Genomic DNA, 21,416 nt, shown 5'->3' on the forward strand with positions numbered 1-21,416 from the left:
AAAAGTTTTTTTAATTAAATAAATGAATAATAAAAATAAAGCACTAAATTAGGCAGTATGTTAAAAAAAACCATTCTTCATCTGCACTATTTCCCATAATCAATCATATTCTCAAATGATCCCTTTTGAGCACAGCTGTCAGGTACTATGTATCATAAATACTCAAAAGGGTGTAAGTAAAACATGGCAGCCTTGAGAAGGGTCTGTATTGTGGGTGCTCTTCTCCAGTCACTGTTCCCATTTGGACATAGAGATGATTAGAAAGATAAAAGAAGACATTTCTGTTCCCTAGAAGCAACTATTTGAATTGTGCAAAAGTGTGTATTTCAGCCTTTCTAGATGTCCAGAGTGGGAACAATAGAAGACAGGTCATCAGTGGGCCTTTCCCTGCCTCAATTCAAACAGGGCTGCAATGAGATATAAATAGGGGACATGGAGCTGGCAAGTCTCCATAGCCTCAATGTGAAGGTTTTCCCAAAGGGGATAATGTGCTGCTTTTAATCTTTCTACCTTTTAGTGTTTCTCTTATTCCCATTAAACCAGCAGTTAATACTTGAATTGAATTCTCTGATATTGTCCAGAGTTGTAGACAAAATAAAACCAAGAACTACCAGTTTAATACAATAGTCTCCCCAACAACCCAGAAGTCCAGACATCATGTAAATAATACGCCCTTTTCAAGAATGAATGATGCCCTATTCAGACCTTTCATCAGTGAATGCCCACCTCCAGTGACAAAAGCTGCCCCAGTACTGAATGAATTTACACAAATGCATTTAATGTGGAATTATCTGTTGCTTTTTATTCACAAATGAAGCAGTTAATGTTTCTAAGTCTTCCACTGAATGACTTATTAAAACCTGACTTAACTTGGCCTCAAGAAAAAACTGACTTGACTATAAGAGGAGAACATGTAGCCAAGAGAAAGAAGTTTAATTTAAAATCCTGTGTCAAAAACACTGGGTGAGGCCTGATTAACAAGAAGGTTTAATATGATGAAATAACATAGCTATGGGCTGAGGGACACAAGTAAATCGCCTTAGGATAATGAAGAAACCACCCATGAAAGCAGTACCTGGGGGAAGCTGAGGCTGGTTGGAAGACAGAAGTGTGAATGAAAGAAGCAGGAAAGGAGTGCGACAGACTAAGTTTCTGGCTTTTCAGGGAAGAGAAATCCCAACAGCATTAAGTGTTGCTTGGTCCCAGGCACTGTCTGCTGAGGTTCCTATTCTCAACTGGGAATGAAGCTTGGATGGGCAGCAGAGGGCTGCCTACCATCTCAGTGCAGGCATTTTAATCACTGCTGCCTTCTCTTCTATCATTTTAAATATCCTAATGCAATAATCTTAGCATATGGACTGCACTAAGTGGTCCAGCATTATCATGCATCTAAAGAGATGCTGCTGACAAGCTAAGAGAGAACAAAAACTCGGGTTTTACCCAGGTAGTCTCTGAAATTGCTTATTTCAGAGAAGGCCTGAAGAACCCAAGTACTCTCCTGAGAGATCCTAAGGGTTAAGCACAGAATGGGTCCTGCAAAGTGAAGAGGTGAAGGGAGAGAATGACCCTGGGCCAGCAGTCTCTGGACTGGTCTTAGCCTGCCCACACTTACCCCAGCCATCTGTGCAGAGCTCAGAGATGGAGAGCAGCAAAGCACAGGGATGAGGGGATGGAGTCTCCATTTTTATTTCAATTCTTATCAGAGCCTGATGTCTTAACTCTCCTTGAGCTAGCTCAAACCAAACGGAACTGAGCCCCTGAAGCAGTTCCATGGGGCCTCTCTTGAGGATCCCAAGCTCAGAACATGGTGGCCTTTGGCCGATTGTCCTGTTATTTTTATGCCTTCTGAGACAGGAGAGGAATCCAGAGCCCAACAGTGAAAAGCAGAGCTGAAAATACACAGTAATTTCATAAACTCTGCATCCTTTCGCCATCAGTCCATTAAGTTTTACTTCCCTTTAGCAACTGCTTCCAAGAAGCAAATTCTTGGGATCCCACCTGCTTGCTACAGCCAGTCAAAGATGGCATGGCGTGCTGGGTTTAGAAAGGTTTCTCCATCAGAGATTCTATCCAACTGGTTCCGTTCATTAGTTTAGTGGTAGCAATGACATATTCTGTGCCTCCATCTTCCATCTGAGACAGAAATCTCAGGGCAGCAATTTCAGCATAGGTCACACCTCCCAGGAAAAAGACCAAAGTAACTCTGTTTTCTCCTTGTTGACCTAAAGAGGGAGACAATGTTTAGTGATTATTATCATTAAGCATTTCTTATTACCACACCCCACACAACTTCACCATTCCCAAACAAATGCTCTGCCAACCTTAATGTGGAAAGTTATTCCCAAAAGAAAGGCAGACAGGATTTCATTTGAAATGGAGAACACTCAATTGTATTTCGTGTTTTTCTACTAAATACCTGAAATTCCAACCCCAGGAGTAGTAAATAACTTAAAACTGCAGAGGCAAAAATGAATTCATAGTACTTCCACTATGCATTAGTAGCCTACAGAGGATCTGTAGACACCATGTCCCAAGTCCTGCACAGACACATCATACAAGGTGATTTCAGAAGTAGAACAACTTCCAACTCACGTTTTTTCTGCAATCCTGCTGGTAATTGCTGCCGTTCTTCAAAGTGGGGACCTGGAAGCATCTTCAGGACTTCCTCAATACTTCTCCAGCCAGGCCGAGCAAGCAGTTGCGCTAACCGCACACTGAGAGGTGCATAGCCGCTGTAGACGTAGGATATGTCATTGGGGTTCTGTTACACAATTACATAAAGGAGATACTCAGTATCTACCCAGTTAATTCCTGGTTGTATGTAATCATGAAGCATACACAGTAAATAATCCAAAATTATTTTTATATTTGGCTAAACTACCAAAACAAAAACTAATGTCACAAGGGAAGGGGGGGAAAGAAAGGAGTAAGCATTTATTAAAGACATTTTAGGATTATTATTGCCTTTTATACTCAAAACCCTGGGAAGCAGGTGCTATTATTATCTCTGTTTTACAGCTGTGGAAACTGAGGCACAAGGCAAAGTGACTTGACCAGAATCATACAGCTAGTAAGTGTCTAAAGCCATTCAGATTGTTGGCTACTCATATACCTGCTCCCTTCATCTAGAACCCAGTCATCTCCTAGTTTAGCAGCTTGGATTCCACTTGGGTAGTGGGATGAAAGAGAATGAAACCATGCCTGACCCAGTCCTGGATAACTGAGAGCTGGCTTTCTAATCACTTTCAAAGGACCTCCAAGCAACAAAGATGATTCTAGCTACTAGACACAGTCCCAAGGCACAAGCCAAGAACAAATAACAACATCACAATTTAGCCTAGATCAATAAACCGGACAAAGCCAACAGAAAAGAGCTCATTTACCTGCTCATTAACATCATCCATCCAGAGCCGCAAGGTTTTCCTGATGGTGGGGTAATTGTTTCTACTGCCTGCTTGAGGTTTTAGCAATCCAGCCTGCTCTAGATTGTTTAAGGTTAACATGTGTTCATAGCCATATGTCTGCAATAAAAGTACGTTTAAGTTGATGCTAGAAGAGGAGAGAAGTCCGTGCTAATTTATAAAAAAGAGCCACCCCAACGAATCAGTTTGGCCAGGTCTCTGCAATACCCTAAGGGAAGAGCAGTGAGAGCCTTTATGTACTTAAAAAAAAATTTAAACTCTTACCTTCTCTCTCAGAATTAATATTGTATAAGGGTCCCAAAGAGGAAAGCAATCAGGATTCAGCAATGGTGGTTAAGTGACTTACTGAGGGTCACACAGCTAGGAAGAATCCAAGGCCACACTTGAACCCAGAACTTCCTATCTATAGCCCTGGATTTCAATACAGTGACTCACCTTGCTGACCTCTACCTTTGTGCACTCTTATGACACATCTTAGAAGGGCAACATTCAAGTCTCAAAATTGCTTGTCTGTTATAACAAATACAGAGCTGGACCATTCTTTTTTCTTTTTTTAAGCCCTCACCTTCTGTCTTAGTAGCAATTCTAAGGCAGAAGAGCACCAAGGGTTAGGCAATTGAGGTTAAGTGACTTTCCCAGGGTCACAAAGCAAGGAAGTGTCTAAGGCCAAATTTGACCCCAGGTCCTCCTAACTCCAGGCCTGGCACTCTATCTACTGTGCTACCTAAGCTGCCTCATGGCTAATTATTTCTAAAAGACATCTTTTCTTTTTTTTAAATATTCCTAAGGGGGTTTGGGGTATTTATTTTATTTATTTATTTTTAAACCTTTACTTTCTGTCTTAGAATCAATACTGTGTATTGGTTCTAAGGCAGAAGAGTGGTAAGGGCTGGGCAATGGGGGAAGTGACTTGCCCATTTGAGTGCTCATAAAGTCTTCACTAATGATAGTGATAGCGTAAACTAGAAGCATCCTATGAAAATTACTTGTGATGATTCTAAGATGTTTTCCCTGGGTAAGTTACCAACTCAAAGATATACCAACCTGGAGAATTTCTCTTTTGTAGTAATCTAACACTTTCTGCTTGAGGCCACTGTTACACACAGACTGAAGGCAAACCAGTCTTAGGATCTTGATCAATGGATGTTTCTGAGCAATACAGTCCTCAATGTAATTGTTGACCTATAAACAGAAAGAGACAAAGTATGCATAGCTGTCTGAGCACATAAGAGGATAAAAAAGTAATAGTGCTTTCTTTCTAATTATCATGTATTGTTTTCAATCCTAGAGTCATTCCTTTTCCACCAAGCCCTTCAAAAAAGTGGGGACTGGGCAGCTGGGTGGCTCAGTGGATTGAGAGTCAGGCCTAGAGATGGGAGGGCCTAGGTTCAAAGCCTCAGCCACTTCCTAGCTGGGTGACCCTGGGCAAGTCACTTTACCCCTATTGCCTAGCCCTTACCACTCCCACTCTTCTGCCTTGGAGCCAATACACAGTATGGATTCTAAGACGGAAGGTGAGAGTTAAAAAAAAAATTGGGGGAAAAATTACAATGTATTTATTTCACAGCATCACATTATACCAGCAGTAAAAGCCACCTGTATGTAACCAGATAGTGATTTCCATGAAAACGCTATATGCCATTTGAAATAATATATCAGAATAGAAAAATTCCTTAAAGGCTCTCCAGCACTCAGATCAGCCTGTCCCTGCCAGGTCTATTTCAATCACAGCACTGGTTCTTCTTGCATCAAGCTTTGTGGAAATTTGTTTATAAAACAGATCAAAAATAAAATAAAATTTTTGTGTCAGTGGAATTTAATGCTTAGAGGAATCCTAGGAGATAGCTTTTAAAGCAAATCATTATTTCGCACTCATCAGAAAATGCTCTGAATTAAGTCTGGTAACTTTCTACCTCTCATGGTGCCTTGCCCATGCTCAGCAAATAGTTCTTGATTGGTCAATCTGGGTTTTATACACTGAGATGACTTAACCCTATATACACATGTGCAAGTACATTTTATGGCAATGTACTGGGGCATGTCAAGAGAGTCAAAGCCATCAGAGTAGCTATTTAGGGGGCTATAAATATGCTTTTTGATGATTAGTTGCAATGACAAAGCTCATTCCTGTTCCCAACCTCCAAAGACAACTCAACAATCCACATACCTTGTCGGTGTCTATTCCAGACATGAACTCTTGCTCAACTGTTAGCTTATCAAAGAAATCTTCAGAAGCTAAAAATACAATTATAAGAAAACTTACAATTTGAAATAAAAACATGTATTTGTCTTCTGTCCACCTGGAAAACAAATATACTTTTGATTCATGATTTTAATTAAGAAAATAAATAACAGAAAGTAAGCAGAAGTTAGTTTGATATTCTATACAGAACAGACTCATCTGAAAGGAAGCTTCCAAGGAGGATGAGAACACAATCCCGGTACTCCTTGGACACTTCTAAACAGAGTAGAATGCGGGAGGAATTCAGGAAGAGGGTTCTGGACCTACATTCCTAACTCAACTCCATCAGAGGAATTCTCTGTTTTTGAGGAGAGGAAACAGGATGCAAATGGCAATAGGCTCGAGAATGAACCAAATGATTAATTCTTCTAGCACCCACACTTTCCTCCCCAAATTGCATTCTGATTTCAATTAATTCTTCCTAAACTACCATTAACATGAACACAGCTAAATGGGTTCAGTTCTATGACAATGTTAAATGGATACAGCTGGGGAGTGGGGTTCTTGCATCTTTCACGTTTGTTTTGCTCCAAAGTTGTTGTTAGGTCAGCCTGCTAGAAATCACAGGATGTTTCACATCCAGCAAAGCTTTTCCTCCACCACCTTTTGCAGCTGAAAAATTTTATAAATGAATTTATTTGCTATAAATCTCTAAAAACTCTTTTAATATCCAACTGAAGTTTTGCATTTCATCAGTGCAAAAGGAAGATTTTAGAAATTGACCCTTTGACCTAGTAGCTGTATTACTAGAGCTCTTAAAGATGTCATGAAAAGGAAAAAAAAAACAAACCTGATCATACCAAAAAACCCTCAAGAGTTGCTTTGTATGTAACAACAAAACCCCAGAAACAACTTGGTGTGCACTGGCTTGTAGTCCAAGCTTTGTACATAATGATCTATGAATGGACTGGAATAGTACAGTGCCACCAAGAATGCCAAATGTGAAGAATGCAGGAGAACCAAAGACCCTGAGACCAAGCACATAGACATGGATGACAATGATGTGTGTAAAGAAGAGAAGACAAGCCTCCAGGGAAAGGTGCTTCCTAAATATAGAGATGGGCTCCAAAGGGAAATCAGGGAACATGGAGGAGGGAGAGGAATGGAGAGGGACATTAAGTGCGTTTGATTTTAATTTGTTAAACTGTGTAGCATAGTTTATTTCTACTTAATCAAGCTGTAAAATGGCTCAAAAACAGGGGATCTGGCTAGAGATTTATCCATATTGGTCTGATTGTCAGTGTGCTGGTCATGTGTCGTGAAGATTGTGTGTAAGGAATAACAACTAAAAAAAGCTTACTCAAGAGCAGGAATGAGCTAGACTCCAAACAGAGTCTACCATGTCCTGGCACAGTCCACCAGGAGCGAGGAGCCTCTCAGCACCAACTGTGCCCTAATCAAGCCTATCCTACTGGGGATGGTGCCCTCTGCCACAAAACATGTGACCAGAGCCTACTTGAGATGAAAAGGACACCAAAGGATACTCACTGGTAATGTCTTTGATTAACTCTGCAATTGAGGTGTGGTTTGCCAGGGACCCTCTTGCCGCTTGCATGTGAGGCAACTGGGAAACAAACTGCTTAATCTCCCCAACCGTTTTTGCGTTGTGCCTTTCCTGAAAATGGAGGGGATGGCAGATTTATGCAGGGGCGAGAGGCTCATTCAGCTTTTTGCTGACACCTTGTTATAAGGACCATGAGATGTTTTATGGCCCAATACATGTAAAAAGGAGGGCAACGGCAGGGAGGCCACGGAATAACCAATCAGTCCAAGCCCATCACAAAATGAACAGAGAAACCATAAAACCCAACTAAGCATGCTACTGAAAAAGCAAAGCCCATGTTTTCTTTTTGTGCATCATCTGCCTTCCTATGAGAGGGAATGTGGCATACAAGGAGGGGACACTGGCCCCGGGAGCAGGAAAACTAGGCTTTCCACCTTGGTGATGCTGAGCAAGTTGAACTAATCTCTCTGAGCCACAGTTGCTCATCTATAAAATACAGAAACTCACATATGCAATGCCTGCTTCCCAGAGGGGTTTCAGGAAAAGCATTTAAACCAAGGCATAGGAGTCCGAGAAAGGGGGATTTTGTTCTTTTTTTTATGGAGTGCCAAAGTTTTAGAGCCAGAAAGAACCTTCAAGGCGTCACCTTCCACCCTCTCATCTCACAATAAGGAAACCAAGTCACAAAGAGGCAAATAATTGTCCAAGACCAATCATCTCAAGGTCTTCCTGGTTCAAGTCTCTCTACCCAGTGAACCACCACTTCTCCTGCTATTAGTCATATCCAACTCTATATCCCTGTGGCCCATACTGTCCATGGGGTTTTCTTGGCAGAGCTACTGGACGGATTGGCCATTTCCTTCTCTAGCTCATTTTACAGATGAGGAAATGAGGTAAACAGGGTGAATGAAGTGTCAAAGGTGAGATTTGAACTTAGGTCTTCTATTCACTGAGCCCTAATCACACTTTCTTCTAAAGCACAATGTAAGCCATCTGAGTACTTGGAGACATAAAATAACAAGAGATAAGGGGAGAAAGATGGGGCCATTATTATTGGATAGGGAAGAACAGGGATCACAGAGTCAGTTTCCTCTGTCTTAATATCCACACAAACACAACTGCAGACTTAGCTTTTGGTCAATGTGTAGATAAAATAAAACTTCATTTTAGCAAAATGCTTAACAATTTAAAATAAAACCCCAGGCCCTTAAAAAATGTTATAATGAATGTAGAAATCAATCTACATATTAATCGGTAATTCCCAAGAAAGATAAAATAAATATATTCAAGAATAAACAGACATAGATGCCTTAATGAGATATTTTCAAAATAAAATATTCCACAGCTCATCATTTTAGTGAGTTGTCAGATTTTTAAAAAATGAATATAACTAAGCCCAAGCTAGATGACTGGGCAAGCCGAGGCAAGAAGGTGATAATGAAGCCCACAAATTAAAACCCAGGGCCACCAGGGGTTTCTGTCTCATTATCACCTACCACATATCTTCTTCATTCTCACCTCCTTCCACCAGGAAATTTTTTAAACTTAAGAAGAATTTTCTCACTTACAGAAGGGCTAATAAAAGAAATTAAGTTGTCTATATATGATCTAGGGTGAAGTCCTTTCTCTTCAATTTAGTTGGGAAAAACGAGCTGAAAGAGGCAAAAAATCATCAAGCTACAGGCATAAGCAATTTAAGGTAATGGCTGTGGGAAAGTTTCTTCTTCCTAAAGTTCTGACACAATAGCTCAGACAAATGAGCTTCCCTAAATGGGAAGCCCCTTCAGCTCTAGCAGGAGGCTTTGGAGCCCTATGGAAGTGCCAGCAGAGCCTCAGTTTTCTGGAGTGCTGACTCCATCAATGGAATGACCAAGTTGTGGGGCAGAATGGAGAGATGATACCCCCGGGGAGGAGGGGAGAGGCTCACCTCAAATGCAGCGGAGATGATTTTGGCTTTCTTGCTCAGGACTGAGCCCACTGCATTGAAGTTTTTGTCCCTGATCTCAGCATAGAGCTCCTCTGCAGAATTGAGCTGAAGTTTCTTGGCTTCTGTTGGGAGATCCTTCCCACTCTCACCCTGTTTCTTAGGAGTGAACTTCTCTGGAGGTAATTTCACATAACCTAGATGGATGAGGGAAAGGTTCCTGGGTAGAATCACCTGAAAAGCCCACACATAAAGCCACTAGACCCAGCAGAACTTTCCCACCCCAAAGGCCATAGGGCATGCTTGTAAAAAAACTTTAGAAAACATTTAGTGTCTCAAGGGAAAGCATGCTACAAAATGTAAGAACTGTTCCTTGATGGGTTTATGGGTGCTCTACACCAATTCTTATCAATAAGAACTGGACTTTCCTCAGTACTTGTCCTCTCTGGTGTTTCTGTAGCTTTGGATGTGACCAGTCCACACCTAGAGCCTTTCCACCCTTGGCCTCCCCAACAATACTTGTAGGCTCAGAGAGATCTCTGTCAGCTGGCTCTACTCCAAGCTGTCTGGCTATTCCTTCTTGGTCCCCTTCATGAACCATCATCCATTTCCCACATGGGTCACCCCAAAGGCTGTGCACTGGGCCTTCTCTTCTTTCTTCCTTGGTGGGCGTAACCATTTATTTCCCTGCATTTGGTATCACCTCTATGAAGGTAAATGAAGTCTATCTATGTAATCCTTTCTCCTGGACTCCCACAGTCCCACACTGCCAACTTGTCACCTCAAAGGTAATGTGTTCAAAACGGAACTCATCATAAAGCCCCTTAAATCCACCACTCCTCTGAATTTCCCTCATCACTGACAGCACTAACAGTCTCCTAGCCACCTACGTGCAAAACGCTGACCCTTCCTTCTTCACCAGGCCCATAAGAAGTAGCCAAGAATCACTGGGAAACCTCTTCTACAATGTCTCTTGCCCCTACCCCATCTCTCCACTCCTTTGGTCACAGCTTTAGCTTAGTTCCATGTCTCCACAGGCCTCTGCTACTCCTAATTGTCCTCTTGGCTAAAACTTCATTTCCCCTCCAACCCAAGCTTTGTAGCGCTCTCACGAGAATCTTGCTAAGGCACAGAACTGAGTATGAACAGGTGCTCAGTAAGCGTTTGCAATATTCACGAAGGAGCTAACCATACACTAGACCTGGCACAGTCAGTATAGTATGGAGTCTAGAGTCAGAGTCCTTAAGTTCAAATTCAGCCTCAGACTCTGATTAGCTGTGTGATGCTGGGCAAGTTATTTAACCTGTTTGCCTGGAGATAATCAATCATCTACCTCCCATTGTTGTTGTGAGAAACAAATGAGATAATAATTGTAAAATGCTTAGCACAGTGCCTGGCACACAGTAAGTACTGTATAAATGCTTGCTTTTAATATTATATTCCCATTATTTTATCATTTTTATTATTTATGTATTTGTTATTTTGTGAGTATTACCAAAAACAGTTTTGTGATTATGTATTTTGAAAGTTAAAACATTCCAAATGACAAAAACAAGTGTTCTACATGCTTTTGCTAGATGGATCTTCTCTAAGCTGTGTTTCTATCACAATGTCCTTCGGCTTAAAAAACACACAATGTTTCCCAAATGCCCAAGACTCCAAGTCTAAATGGCCCTGCTTGACCTCTAAGACCCTCACTCAGGTTGTCCTCACTCCAATATCCCCTCTATTGCAGTTGGCCTGGTCCTCCACTGTGAACATATCCCAAACATTTTAAACATATCTTGTCTCCTTTAGCTAGATTCCTACAGCATTACTACCATGATGACATAATGACACTGACATACAGTATCTTGGATTGTTTCCTGTCTAATTCTGTTACCCCTCCTTGAAGATAAGCTCCGCCAAGGCTGGGACAATGACTGACTCTTCTAACATCCATGCTCTTGCATCTCCTTGGGACTGGCTAAATCCTCACATCCCAAGTCAAAGGTAAAGGGATTTTTCTCTTTTATTCCCCCCAAGATGTTTCCTAATTTTAACTTTTACCTATAGAAATGACCCTTTGGAACAATTACATCTTTCAAAAGCCATATCATACTCTGAAAGCATTTGCTGAAATCGTGATCTCAGGGTAGCATCTGTTTCTCGGGCAATAAAACGGTGAAGAGATTTGACTCTACTTACTATTCTGAATGCCATAAATTTCATCAATGAGTCCTTCGTATGTAAGCTGAGTGGCAAGGGGAGTTAACAAGTCTACGTTCCGGTCAAGCAGCAAGAGAGTATCAAAAACAGGAAATACTGAGTTCTGGCTGCCAGTGAACTCTCTCTTCATTCTGATCATCATGTTGGCCACTTGCTGAAAAGAAAACATTGGGTGAGATAGTGTCTCCATGGGAGCCACAAACATTTAAAATTGGGCTACAAACTGAGGAAAGCAAGAGATAAAGAGGAGATGGAGACTCTGGGAAAAGCATGACTGATGAGCAGAAATCCAGAGCAGACTGTCCAATAGGACAACTTGCTCCTAATGCGCTCAGCTTTTTCTGTGTCAAAAGTGGATCTTACCGAAAGGGTCACAGTAGGGTGGGAGATTGGAATAGATGACCCATAAGATCCCTCTTTCAACTCTAAGAGTCAGAGAGACTTTGGCCAAAACAAATACAAAAAAAGGATGGGGGGGGTGGGGAGGGTGGCAATAAGTAGTATTTGACTCCCTAAGCCATTCTTGGGGAAAATTACTCAAGGAACTATACAAGCATCATAGCTACCTAACTCTGGGCATGTCACCTAACCCAACTGTCTCGTCTCTGCTGCTCTTCTGTCTTAGAACTGTTATTAAGATATTTAGATATTGTGCTAATGATACTAAAATATCTGGAACTAATATGAAGACAGAAACTAAAGGTTAAAAATATTTTTTAAAAAGAACAAAGGAAAATTGAACCACGTCATTTTCTCAAACATGAAAAGCCAAAAATCTCTAATCAAATATTTATAGGAAAAGTCATTAGAACTCCCAAAGAGCAGCTTAATGGATTCTGCTTCCATCATCCCCCCTAACCCCTCACCCCCAGCTCCACTGTGCAGCCCCATCAGCGGCAAAGGAAGTACATGGCGGTCGATTACCCTTGCACATTCCCCTTTCCCGAAGATCTGGGGGATGGTTCCATACAAGGCTTGCAAAGTCATCAGTCCTTTTGCTGCATGGTACAAACTTGTCTGGTCATTCTCCAAATAACACTCCTAGAGCCGAGGAAAAGGATGTTACTAGGCAGACATACCTAGGCTTTATTCCCTTCAATATCTTGGGGATCAGCAGCTACTCAAGGTTGCTCAGAAGAAATCTAGATGTTCTTTCTAAGCCCATTCTCAAGTGACCAGTGATTAAAAGTTACCCATCACACTTTAAGAAATCCTAAATATTAGGGCAGCTAGGTAACATAGTGGATAGAAAACCAGGCCTGGAGTTGGGAGGACCTGGGTTCAAATGTGGCCTTAAACACTTGCTAGCTGTATAACTCTGGGCAAGTTAATTAACTCCAACTGCCTAGTCCTTACTAAACTCTTCTGTCTTAGAATTGATAGTTGTATCAATTCTAAGACAGATGGTAAGGGTCTAAAAGAAAGAAATCCTAAAACAAAATAAAGTTTATTTCATGGTTTTACAAGAGAATTTGAGTACCTAATTCATTTAAAAAAAGGTATTCTAAATCAAGAGACCAACTGGTAAACCGTAAAGGGAGCTCAAAGTTCTCTCCCTAGTTGTAGAAGTGATTTTTCTAAAGTAAAATTTGGGTAATTAGTAAAAAAGTTTTCAATGTTTCATCTTTTTTTTTTTTGGTAACCATATCAGCCTCCTAGTAATGAATTAAATTGAATAAAATCTTGGAAATAATGGCAAAGTGTTTCACAGAGGTCCATCACTCTATACTGGATCTAAAAATAAAGTTATCCCCAGCCTTCTAATTGGGACTCTTGCCTCCCTAATCCATTTCATCCTTCCAGTGACTGAACAGCAATGCCTGGAAGAAAATGGAAATGGAAGGGGTAAAGAAACAAGGACACTGACATTTGACAACTTTTCCAGGTTACTTCCAGTGATGGGATGTTGGAGGAAGACAAGACATCCTCTTGGGGGATGCCAGGCTATCAGACCTCCAGGGTCCCTTTGGGGAGATAAAGAATAATCCTCCTCATCCATCCCACTCCCCAAGGGAAAAAAATAGATCAGCAGCACTAGGGAGCACAAAAGTGGTTAATTTGACCATTTTATGAAACACAGCAGACTAAAGTTCAGAAGGTAATAAAAACCTTGGTCCCTGGGAAGCTGCATGGAACTGAGATGAAAATTCAAGAAAAAATTATTTTTAAAAAAAAAAGCATCTTTCAATATTCCAAAGTGATTATCCAATCCTAGCCTGTCTTTTCTAATGAGAAATTTAAAAATCAGTAACAGGTCTTTAATATCAGACTTTCCTTTTTGATTAGTCTGTCACCTCCATATAAAGGATTAACCCAGCCGTCAGATTTGAAATTAAAGCTGGGCTTACAGCTTTTAGTTTATCACTGGGTCAAAAATAATTATTTTTAAAAATCATCAAATATGTAATTTACAAGTCAACCCACAAAGGAATGGGGCTTAAACTCTAAATAGAAACAGGCCAGTTTTCCAAATATGGCCAGTGAAAAACATCAGCAAGTCTTAACAGATTCAGTCATGCCACGACAAGCAAGGGTTTTGGGGGTTTTGTGGGGTTTTTTTTTGGGGGGGGGGTTGCCCCAATTACTGAATCATCTGTAGAATGCCAACCAGACAAAATGGGGAAATAAATAAAACTTGAGTAGTGTACACTGGAATTCAACACTCCACTATTCCTGGCCATCAGGTCACCTGATCTGTCATTCTGCATTTTAGGATCTGCTGAGTTGTATCAACACTATATATCAGAATTCAAAATGAAAGTTTTAAATATGTACACATATAAAAGCAGTGATTCAGCCTTTATAAAGGAAGACAAATCTCCTCACTCACCAACATGAGAGACAGGGCAGCAACAATAGTTTGTATTGCTCTAGTTCCACTCTGGTCCTAGTTGGCATTCAAAGCCCTATGTGCCCCAGTAGGTTGGAGGGAAGAGTGTAGGCCTTTAGAACCAAGCATTGGTGAACATTTTCAAAATCGTGTGCCCAAACTGCACTTTCAAGCTGCCTGTGAGCACTCCAAATTACCCAGAGAGCAGAGGGAAGAAGTGCTTGCATTCAGCTGCTGGGTAGAGGGGTGGGGCATGTGAAAAATGTCCTCAGGTGCTGTGTTACGAAGGTTTCATGGACTTTCTCTGTTAGACTCCTTCAATTCCCAATGAACATCTGTTCTCTTCAGAGAGCAGCTGCTGGGCTCTGGGGTACAGCAGAGGTTGTACCTAATAAAGATACTCCACTTACTTTAAAAGCACTTTCGGATTCCATGGATAACAGATCGCCATCAAATGGAATGAGGTCGAGGCTATATTCCTCTCTATGAATGAAGGATCCCAAAACACCCTGATCCTTCAAACGCTGTTCACACAACAAGCTTCGGCGTGGGACAAACAAAATGTGGAAATCTCTCGCAGGGGAGCGCCTATCTTCACTAGAAAAGAATAAAATGTTTGTTATATGTATAATCTCAAAGACAAATGGCTGAAGGGGCTAGAATTGGTTTTTATCATGGAAAAGGAACAATGGCACATAAACAGAAATGTGGCCTTAGAGGCGGTTGGGACAGGGCTGTGGTATTAGAGGATGGTACCCAGAGCACTGGGCCTGGAATTAGGAAGACTTGAGTTCAAATTTAGCCTCAGATTCTTACTAGCTATGTGACCCTGGACAAATCTATGAACCCTTCTGTCTTAAGTTTACTCAATTATAAAAAGAGGGTAATAGCACCTACTTCTCAGGGTTGTTGTGAGGATAAAATGAGATGTTTATAAAGTACTTTCACAGTAGCTGACACACAGGAGGGCTTTTTCCCTTTCCTGCCCTCTTGGGCTTAGCATCTACTTTGAAATCCTCTTTTTAACCCTTTATGCTACATCTTGTGTTACTAAAGTGTTTCTTTTAAAGTAGCAGGAAATCCTACTTAAGAGAATAAATGTCACTCTAACTAGGCCAAAACAGCAACCCAGAGTTCAGATTTAAATTTAAATTTTATAATAACTAAAATATTCAGCAAGCTCTGGGAGGATTCTTTCCTCCTCTGTTCTCCTCTTTTTTTTCAGCTGTCCTCCTGTTTTTTCAAACTAATGATCCCCAACACATTTGAACATTTAAGGGTATTTCGGTACAACACAATTCAGTTCAACTATTATTGACCAAAGGCCTATGTAGTATTATAGGCTTTGCTTTCATCATCTTATTATTATTATGTCATATGAAAGAGATCAACCAAGTATCGCAAGGGCTATGTGGAAGCTTCCATAAACCGGATGCCAGAAAAACTTTATTTCCACCTATGAAACAAAAGCAGATTCATCTCCTCTAAACATCAGACTGGGTTTGAACAACAAAATATATGGAGGTAGACTGGCAAGGGCCCTCTGTCACTGCCTTTATTTCAACTCTATGGGCCTCTAGGCATTGAGTGAGTTGGCTTTCCAACATCCTTTCAATTCTATATCTTGGAATCTCATATATTAGGGTCTTGGTAAAACTATTCCTTTCAGCTGACATAGATCAAGCTTTCCTCTTCCTTCTGCCTCTGGTAATCCCCAAAGAGCCTTCCTTGCCCTTTTTTAGAGGGGGCACATAGAAGGCTAGGTGATATGACAGACATGTAATCTAGGCCCAATTCAGTATTTACTACTTTATGTCATGTGAGGAAGCAGGGTGGGACAGTGAGCAGAGCACTGGCCCTGGATGGAATAGGAGAATCTAGATTCAAATCCTGCATGTGATTCTGTGGAAATTGAAAAAATTAGACTGGATGGCTTCCCAGATCTTCTCCACTAAGCCAATGGTACTATTTCATCCACACCTGTTTAGGAGGCTTTCCTCCAAGAATCTCCTGATCTGAACACTGAGGGGGGTTGTACTAGATGATCTTAAAGGTTCCCCTGCCCCAGCTCTAACATTGTTGGCTCAGTCCTCCTTGAGTTTGTCCACCCCATTTTTCCACAAGAGCCACTTTGAATCTTGAATGTACTCCACATGTCCATGTACTTCTTCAAAGATATGAACATAAAAATTACAGACTTCACTTTATTTTAAATAAATTTAAGATCCCCCCCCAAATACCTGAGTACATTTTCAGCAATTATATCCATCAATTCTAGCCTGGGTCTGACAAAAAAAATAATGTTCTTAACATCAGCTGCAGGCAGACGACTTCCTTTAAGTGTGAACATTTTTTCCACCTCATGTTCCTAGAAAAAAATAAAAAGTTTGGAACTGAATATGTGGATGTAAAATTAGCATTTAATTCAGCAAACACTTAAAAGGGCTCTCTTTGACTTTGGTACAGTATTTAAGAGTACTTGCTTTAAGCTTAGCACTGCATAGATAGAACTATAAAGTACTGAGAAAAAAAGTTTCCATAAAGTAAGGTCCCTGCACCTAATTCAGAAGGCTGGTGGTGTAGCTAGAAGGGTCCTGGATTTAGGGTCAGAGAACCTCAGCTCTGCCACTTGCTATCTGTGTGACTCTGGGCAAGTTGCTCAATCTTTCTGGGCCTCAATTTCCTTATCTATAAACTAAGGGGGATGAACCTAGGTGCCCTCTGAGGTTCCTTTTAGCTCTTAAATCTCTGACCCTACAATCTTCAGATTCAGCTAAGCTACTAAGAAAAACCCAAATAATAGGATCATAGATTTAAAAAGAAAGGGACCTTAGTTGTATTTCCCAACCAGAGATTAGCACCTCCAGATCTGAACTACCTATGCAAAATAAAGCAACTTCATAAAGGGATCCACTACAAATCATAGGGCAGCTAGTAGGCACAGTGGATAGAGCATACTGGGCTTAAGAGTCAGGAAGACCTGAGTTCAAATCTGGCCTCTGACACATACTAGGTGTTTGAATATGGGCAAGTCACTTCACCCTGTTGGCCTCAGTTTCCCCCATCTGTTAAATGAGCTGATGAAGGAAATAGCAAACCACTCCAGTGTCTTTGCCAAGAAAACCTCAAATAGGGTCATGGAGAGTCATGCACAACTGAAATGAATGAACAACAACAAATGATAATATAAAGGACTACAAGTCTGTCATTATACAATATAAGACTAGCAATCACCCTAGTAGGCAAGGATATTATCAATATTAGCTATGGCATCTCCAATAAAGGCCACAAGTATAGGTGGGTATATAAGAAACAGTGAACATTAGGGTCTATAAGGGATAAATAGCATGTGCTTGGTGGAAACTCATTATGAAACTTAAAATAAGACTGTCTCACCAAATCCTCTATTTTATTTACCTTCAACAGTGAATATTGTGCAATCAATCCAAATGGTCCCGTTAGGTATTCATCCCAAACTATTGCCTGTAAAGAGGATGGAAACTCTATTACTAATAGCTACTAGATGGTGTTTCATTCAACTCAGAGTCTTCAGTAAGCACTTTACATGTACCAAGAGCACACACTGGATACCAAGACACAAAACAAAACAGTCTCTGCTCTCAAGGATGTTACCTTCTATTTTATACAAACACTCACTTGAAATGACAGATTTAACCTCTCGACATCTACCCAGATTTCGAATGGTTGCAACACTATCCTCCTGTGGCTCCTGAATAAAAATAATCTCAGACAAATCATGTCACATAGGTGTGGCCCATGTGTATGTGGTCCTAGGTGCCTTGGTTCTGCTCCGATTTAGTTGAATTCAATATTTATTAAGCAACTGCTCTGTGGCTGGATGGTGGATACACAGCCTGGAAGATCTGGCTCCAAGGGCTGCCTCTGTCACTCTCTATGTGAGAGGGTTCTAGGCAACTCTCTCTGAGTTCAAATGGCAAAGAACCTGCATTGGGGGAAGGTTTCTCACTGGGGAGTTCCCTAGGCTGAGGAAATTGAGTCAAGGCGCTATCTCTATCCTTTAGTCTGTGTTAGTAGACAATAGGAATACAAAGCCAGAAATGAAAAGTTCTGCCTCAAGGGATTTATAATCTAGGTTTGGTGGTCTGGTACACAGATCAATACAAAATACATGCCAGAAAATGGGGAGGAGTGGCTGGTTAACAAAGGGAAGGGACAAGAGAAAGCTTGTGTAAGAGTCAGTTGTTTGAGTTCCAAGTCTAGAGTGAATGGAAGTGTGGATTTCAAGAGGCATCCATGAAGGAAGGGCCTGGAGCCACCATGAGGTGGGCAGAAAAGTGGCATCATACCTACTGACAACTCTAAACCCTTCACCTGCCAGACAGCACTTGGGTGAGATGGTGGAGACTCAGTAACTGCAGAGGACACACACCCAGGGCTCAATCAACACTTTTGGAGGTGAGCACACACCAGCTCCCTGCGTCTGGCTGAGTTGCCCATTAGTAGTAATCCATCCATCATTCCCTCCATCCATCCCTCCCTCCCTCTATCCGTCCGTCCCTCCAGCCATCTACTTCTCCAGGTCTGACAACTAGGCATTCGCTATCTTTGAATTTACATGGAAAGCGCTTTGCAAACCCTAAAGCACCACATTCATAGATGCTAGGGTCCCGCCTTCGCCGTTCGGTTTCCAGGGCGCAGAGAGGAGGGTCAGGGTCCGAGTGCATCCTTTGACAGCTCAGATAACGGTGCAGCAGGCTGGGGGCCGGACCTAGCACCTGTCCGTGCTCCCGCAGATTACCCCGCCAATGCCATCAGAGGCCCGGGCCAAGGTGCAACTTCTCTAGCCATATCAGTAACAGGGAGCGCTCGCGCTCCGGCTCCAAGCCTCAGTCTCCCCTCCCCACTGGGCCAGGCCCCGGACGGGCCTCACCTTGCTGCCCGCACACTTGTCCAGGAACTCACGCAGCTCCCTCCGCACCGCCTCGCGCAGCACGTTCAAATTCACCCTCCCGTAGGACAGATGCGCTGCCATACTGCCACTGCCCCCTCCCCTACCCCTGCCCCTCCCCGCTCCCGGTGCTCCGGCACCCAACACCGACCGAGCAGTCAGGTGATCGGGCCTTTGTGCACGTGATCAACGCCAGGCGGAGCCGGAAGTGCTCCTCGTGGGGCGCCTCTGAGCATGTTCGCTGTAGGAGAGCTCAGCTCCCTACAGCCCTTTCGCCTTCCGCTTCCGGCCTCCTTCCTTCGGGAATTTCTGGTGGGTATTCTGAGGCCTCAGAGCGGGGTCCGTAGTTGTGCTCATCTCTTGAACAGACGTCTCTGCTTCCTTGGGGTCCTTCCCCGGGGATTCGTGTGGAGCGAAAGAAGAATAACGGGGCCAGCGCTCTGTGAGCCTGGAAGTGCTTTGGAGCTCTGTAACTAGTGCGGGTGCAGTCTCTTGACCTCGGTTTTTCCCTTTGTAAAATGGAGATATCTTATAGCAACAGGCCCAGGGTGTAGTTTTTGGAGCGGGTAGAAGAGTAGGCCGAAGCCCATCGCCATCCTTAAGGGAGTCACATCGATGCATTTAACCTGGGCTCTGGTCAGAGAAAATAGGGAGGTTAGACTAGGCGGCCCCAGCCTCGGTGTCCTCACTTGCAAAATGTGGGGGAGGGTCATTTGTACCATTCCTTTCACAGAGGTTTGGGGGACAAATGAGACTAGTGTGGTAGAGACTTGAAGAGAGAGGTTTTGCAGGCTAAGCCAAGATGCAAGAACCAAGGCTGGGGACCTGTCTGTCAACCAAGGAGAAGGTTCCAAACGGAATGTTCCCAGGAGAGGCCACAGAGAGGAGAAGAAGCAGGATCTTAAACTTCTGACTCTGTCTCTGGCCCTGACAGTTGAGCCTGACTGAAGGGGAAGAAGCTGAGAACTGATCCCAGTTAGCCTCTGTCCAAGGGTGAAGAACCATTGTGGTGCTTTCTGATCTAGGGGAAACCTCTGCTCTCTCTGAGATTTGACTAAGAGTTGGAGGAAAGCCAAGCTGAAGGAGAGACTTTTCTTGGTGGCTTTGTGAAAAAGAAAGATTTTTAAACAGTTGTCCTCCATCCATCTCTAACTGTCCCTCTGAGTCACAATTGTGACAAGACTGACTATTTCCATAACCGTCCTAAATTCTCCATGTAGTTTAGGAAAACCCTCATCCCTCTTACCTCAGTTTCCCATCCTGTTATCACAATAAACCCCTTACCTGAGAAAGAAAATTAGAGTATTTTATAGTCTACTCAGAGGGGGAGGGAGGAAGCCAAAAGGCTTCCAGAAGTGGGCGGTTAAGGGAGTGATTGAGCTGAGGGAAGAGGAGGTTAAGAAATAGATTGATCCATCAGTCATCAATAGGGATCAGTAGGCAAACCCCAGAGCATTCCCCTTTAGCAGTATCCCTGTGGTAGCATTCCCCTGTACCAGCAGTGTCTCTCATTTCTCCACCATTGCAAATAGGCAGGTGTGTCCCCATACTTAGTAGCAGCTCTCTAGTTTGTCAGAGTACCATTGAAACCAGAAATAGTAACACAGATTTATATTTCTATTTCACTAGGGAGGAGGAACAACCTAGCCCCTGCTCTGGGCAACCGAGTATCTCCTTTGGTTCTCGGGAACAACCCTTTTAAGTTGGGCAATTGGAGTTGAAACTGAGACAGACAGATGTTAACACATAACTAACTTGTCCAGGCTCACACAGCTAATAAGTGTTCAAGTCCAGATTTGAACTCAGGTTTCCTGATTCCAGGCCCCTGGCTCTATTCACTGAGCCACCAGGCACTACATTTTCAGTAGATGGAAAATAGTAGGTGTAAAGTGTATAACAGGTAAAAGTATTTTAAAGCCTTAAGTCGAGTTAGAATCATTCTGGCCCTCCCACTATCACCTACCTGTATAACTTGGGGAAAATTACTTAACGTAGACTTACTTCATCCGTAAAAGGAGGAACAGAGTGTAGATGATAGAAATCTTGACAGTACAACAGCCCATGTTTAAAAGGAATGATGAACTGGAGGGATTCCATGTGAACTAGAAAGTCCTCTAGGAATTGATGCAGAGTGAAAGGAGCAGAACCAGGAGAACATTGTACACAGACACTGATACACTTGGCACAATTGAATGTGATGGACTTTTCTACCAATAGCAATGCAATGATCCAGGACAACATGGAGGATACTCTTCCCATCCAGAGAACTGTGGGAGTAAACACACAAGAAAAACATGATTGGTCACATGGTTTGATGGAGATATGATTGAGGAGTTGATGTTAAAAGATCATTATT

At 42.2% G+C, this 21,416-nt stretch overlaps 1 protein-coding gene across 1 annotated transcript; it reads right to left on the reverse strand.

Annotated features, from left to right (window-relative positions):
- Positions 1-775: 775 nt before the first annotated feature.
- VPS33A (VPS33A core subunit of CORVET and HOPS complexes) lies at positions 776-19,285 on the reverse strand. Its single transcript, XM_001364392.4, has 13 exons — positions 19,043-19,285; positions 17,548-17,613; positions 16,371-16,498; positions 14,541-14,727; positions 12,225-12,341; positions 11,280-11,454; positions 9,096-9,289; positions 7,153-7,279; positions 5,590-5,657; positions 4,467-4,604; positions 3,384-3,521; positions 2,593-2,761; positions 776-2,222 (listed from the first exon to the last, which is right to left on the reverse strand). Exons 1-13 carry the CDS (start codon positions 19,142-19,144, stop codon positions 2,041-2,043), a joined length of 1,791 nt encoding a protein of 596 aa, XP_001364429.1. The 5' UTR covers positions 19,145-19,285; the 3' UTR covers positions 776-2,040.
- Positions 19,286-21,416: the final 2,131 nt, after the last annotated feature.

Source organism: Monodelphis domestica, chromosome 3, assembly GCF_027887165.1.
Source record: "Monodelphis domestica isolate mMonDom1 chromosome 3, mMonDom1.pri, whole genome shotgun sequence".
In the NCBI taxonomy this organism is placed as follows: domain Eukaryota; kingdom Metazoa; phylum Chordata; class Mammalia; order Didelphimorphia; family Didelphidae; genus Monodelphis; species Monodelphis domestica.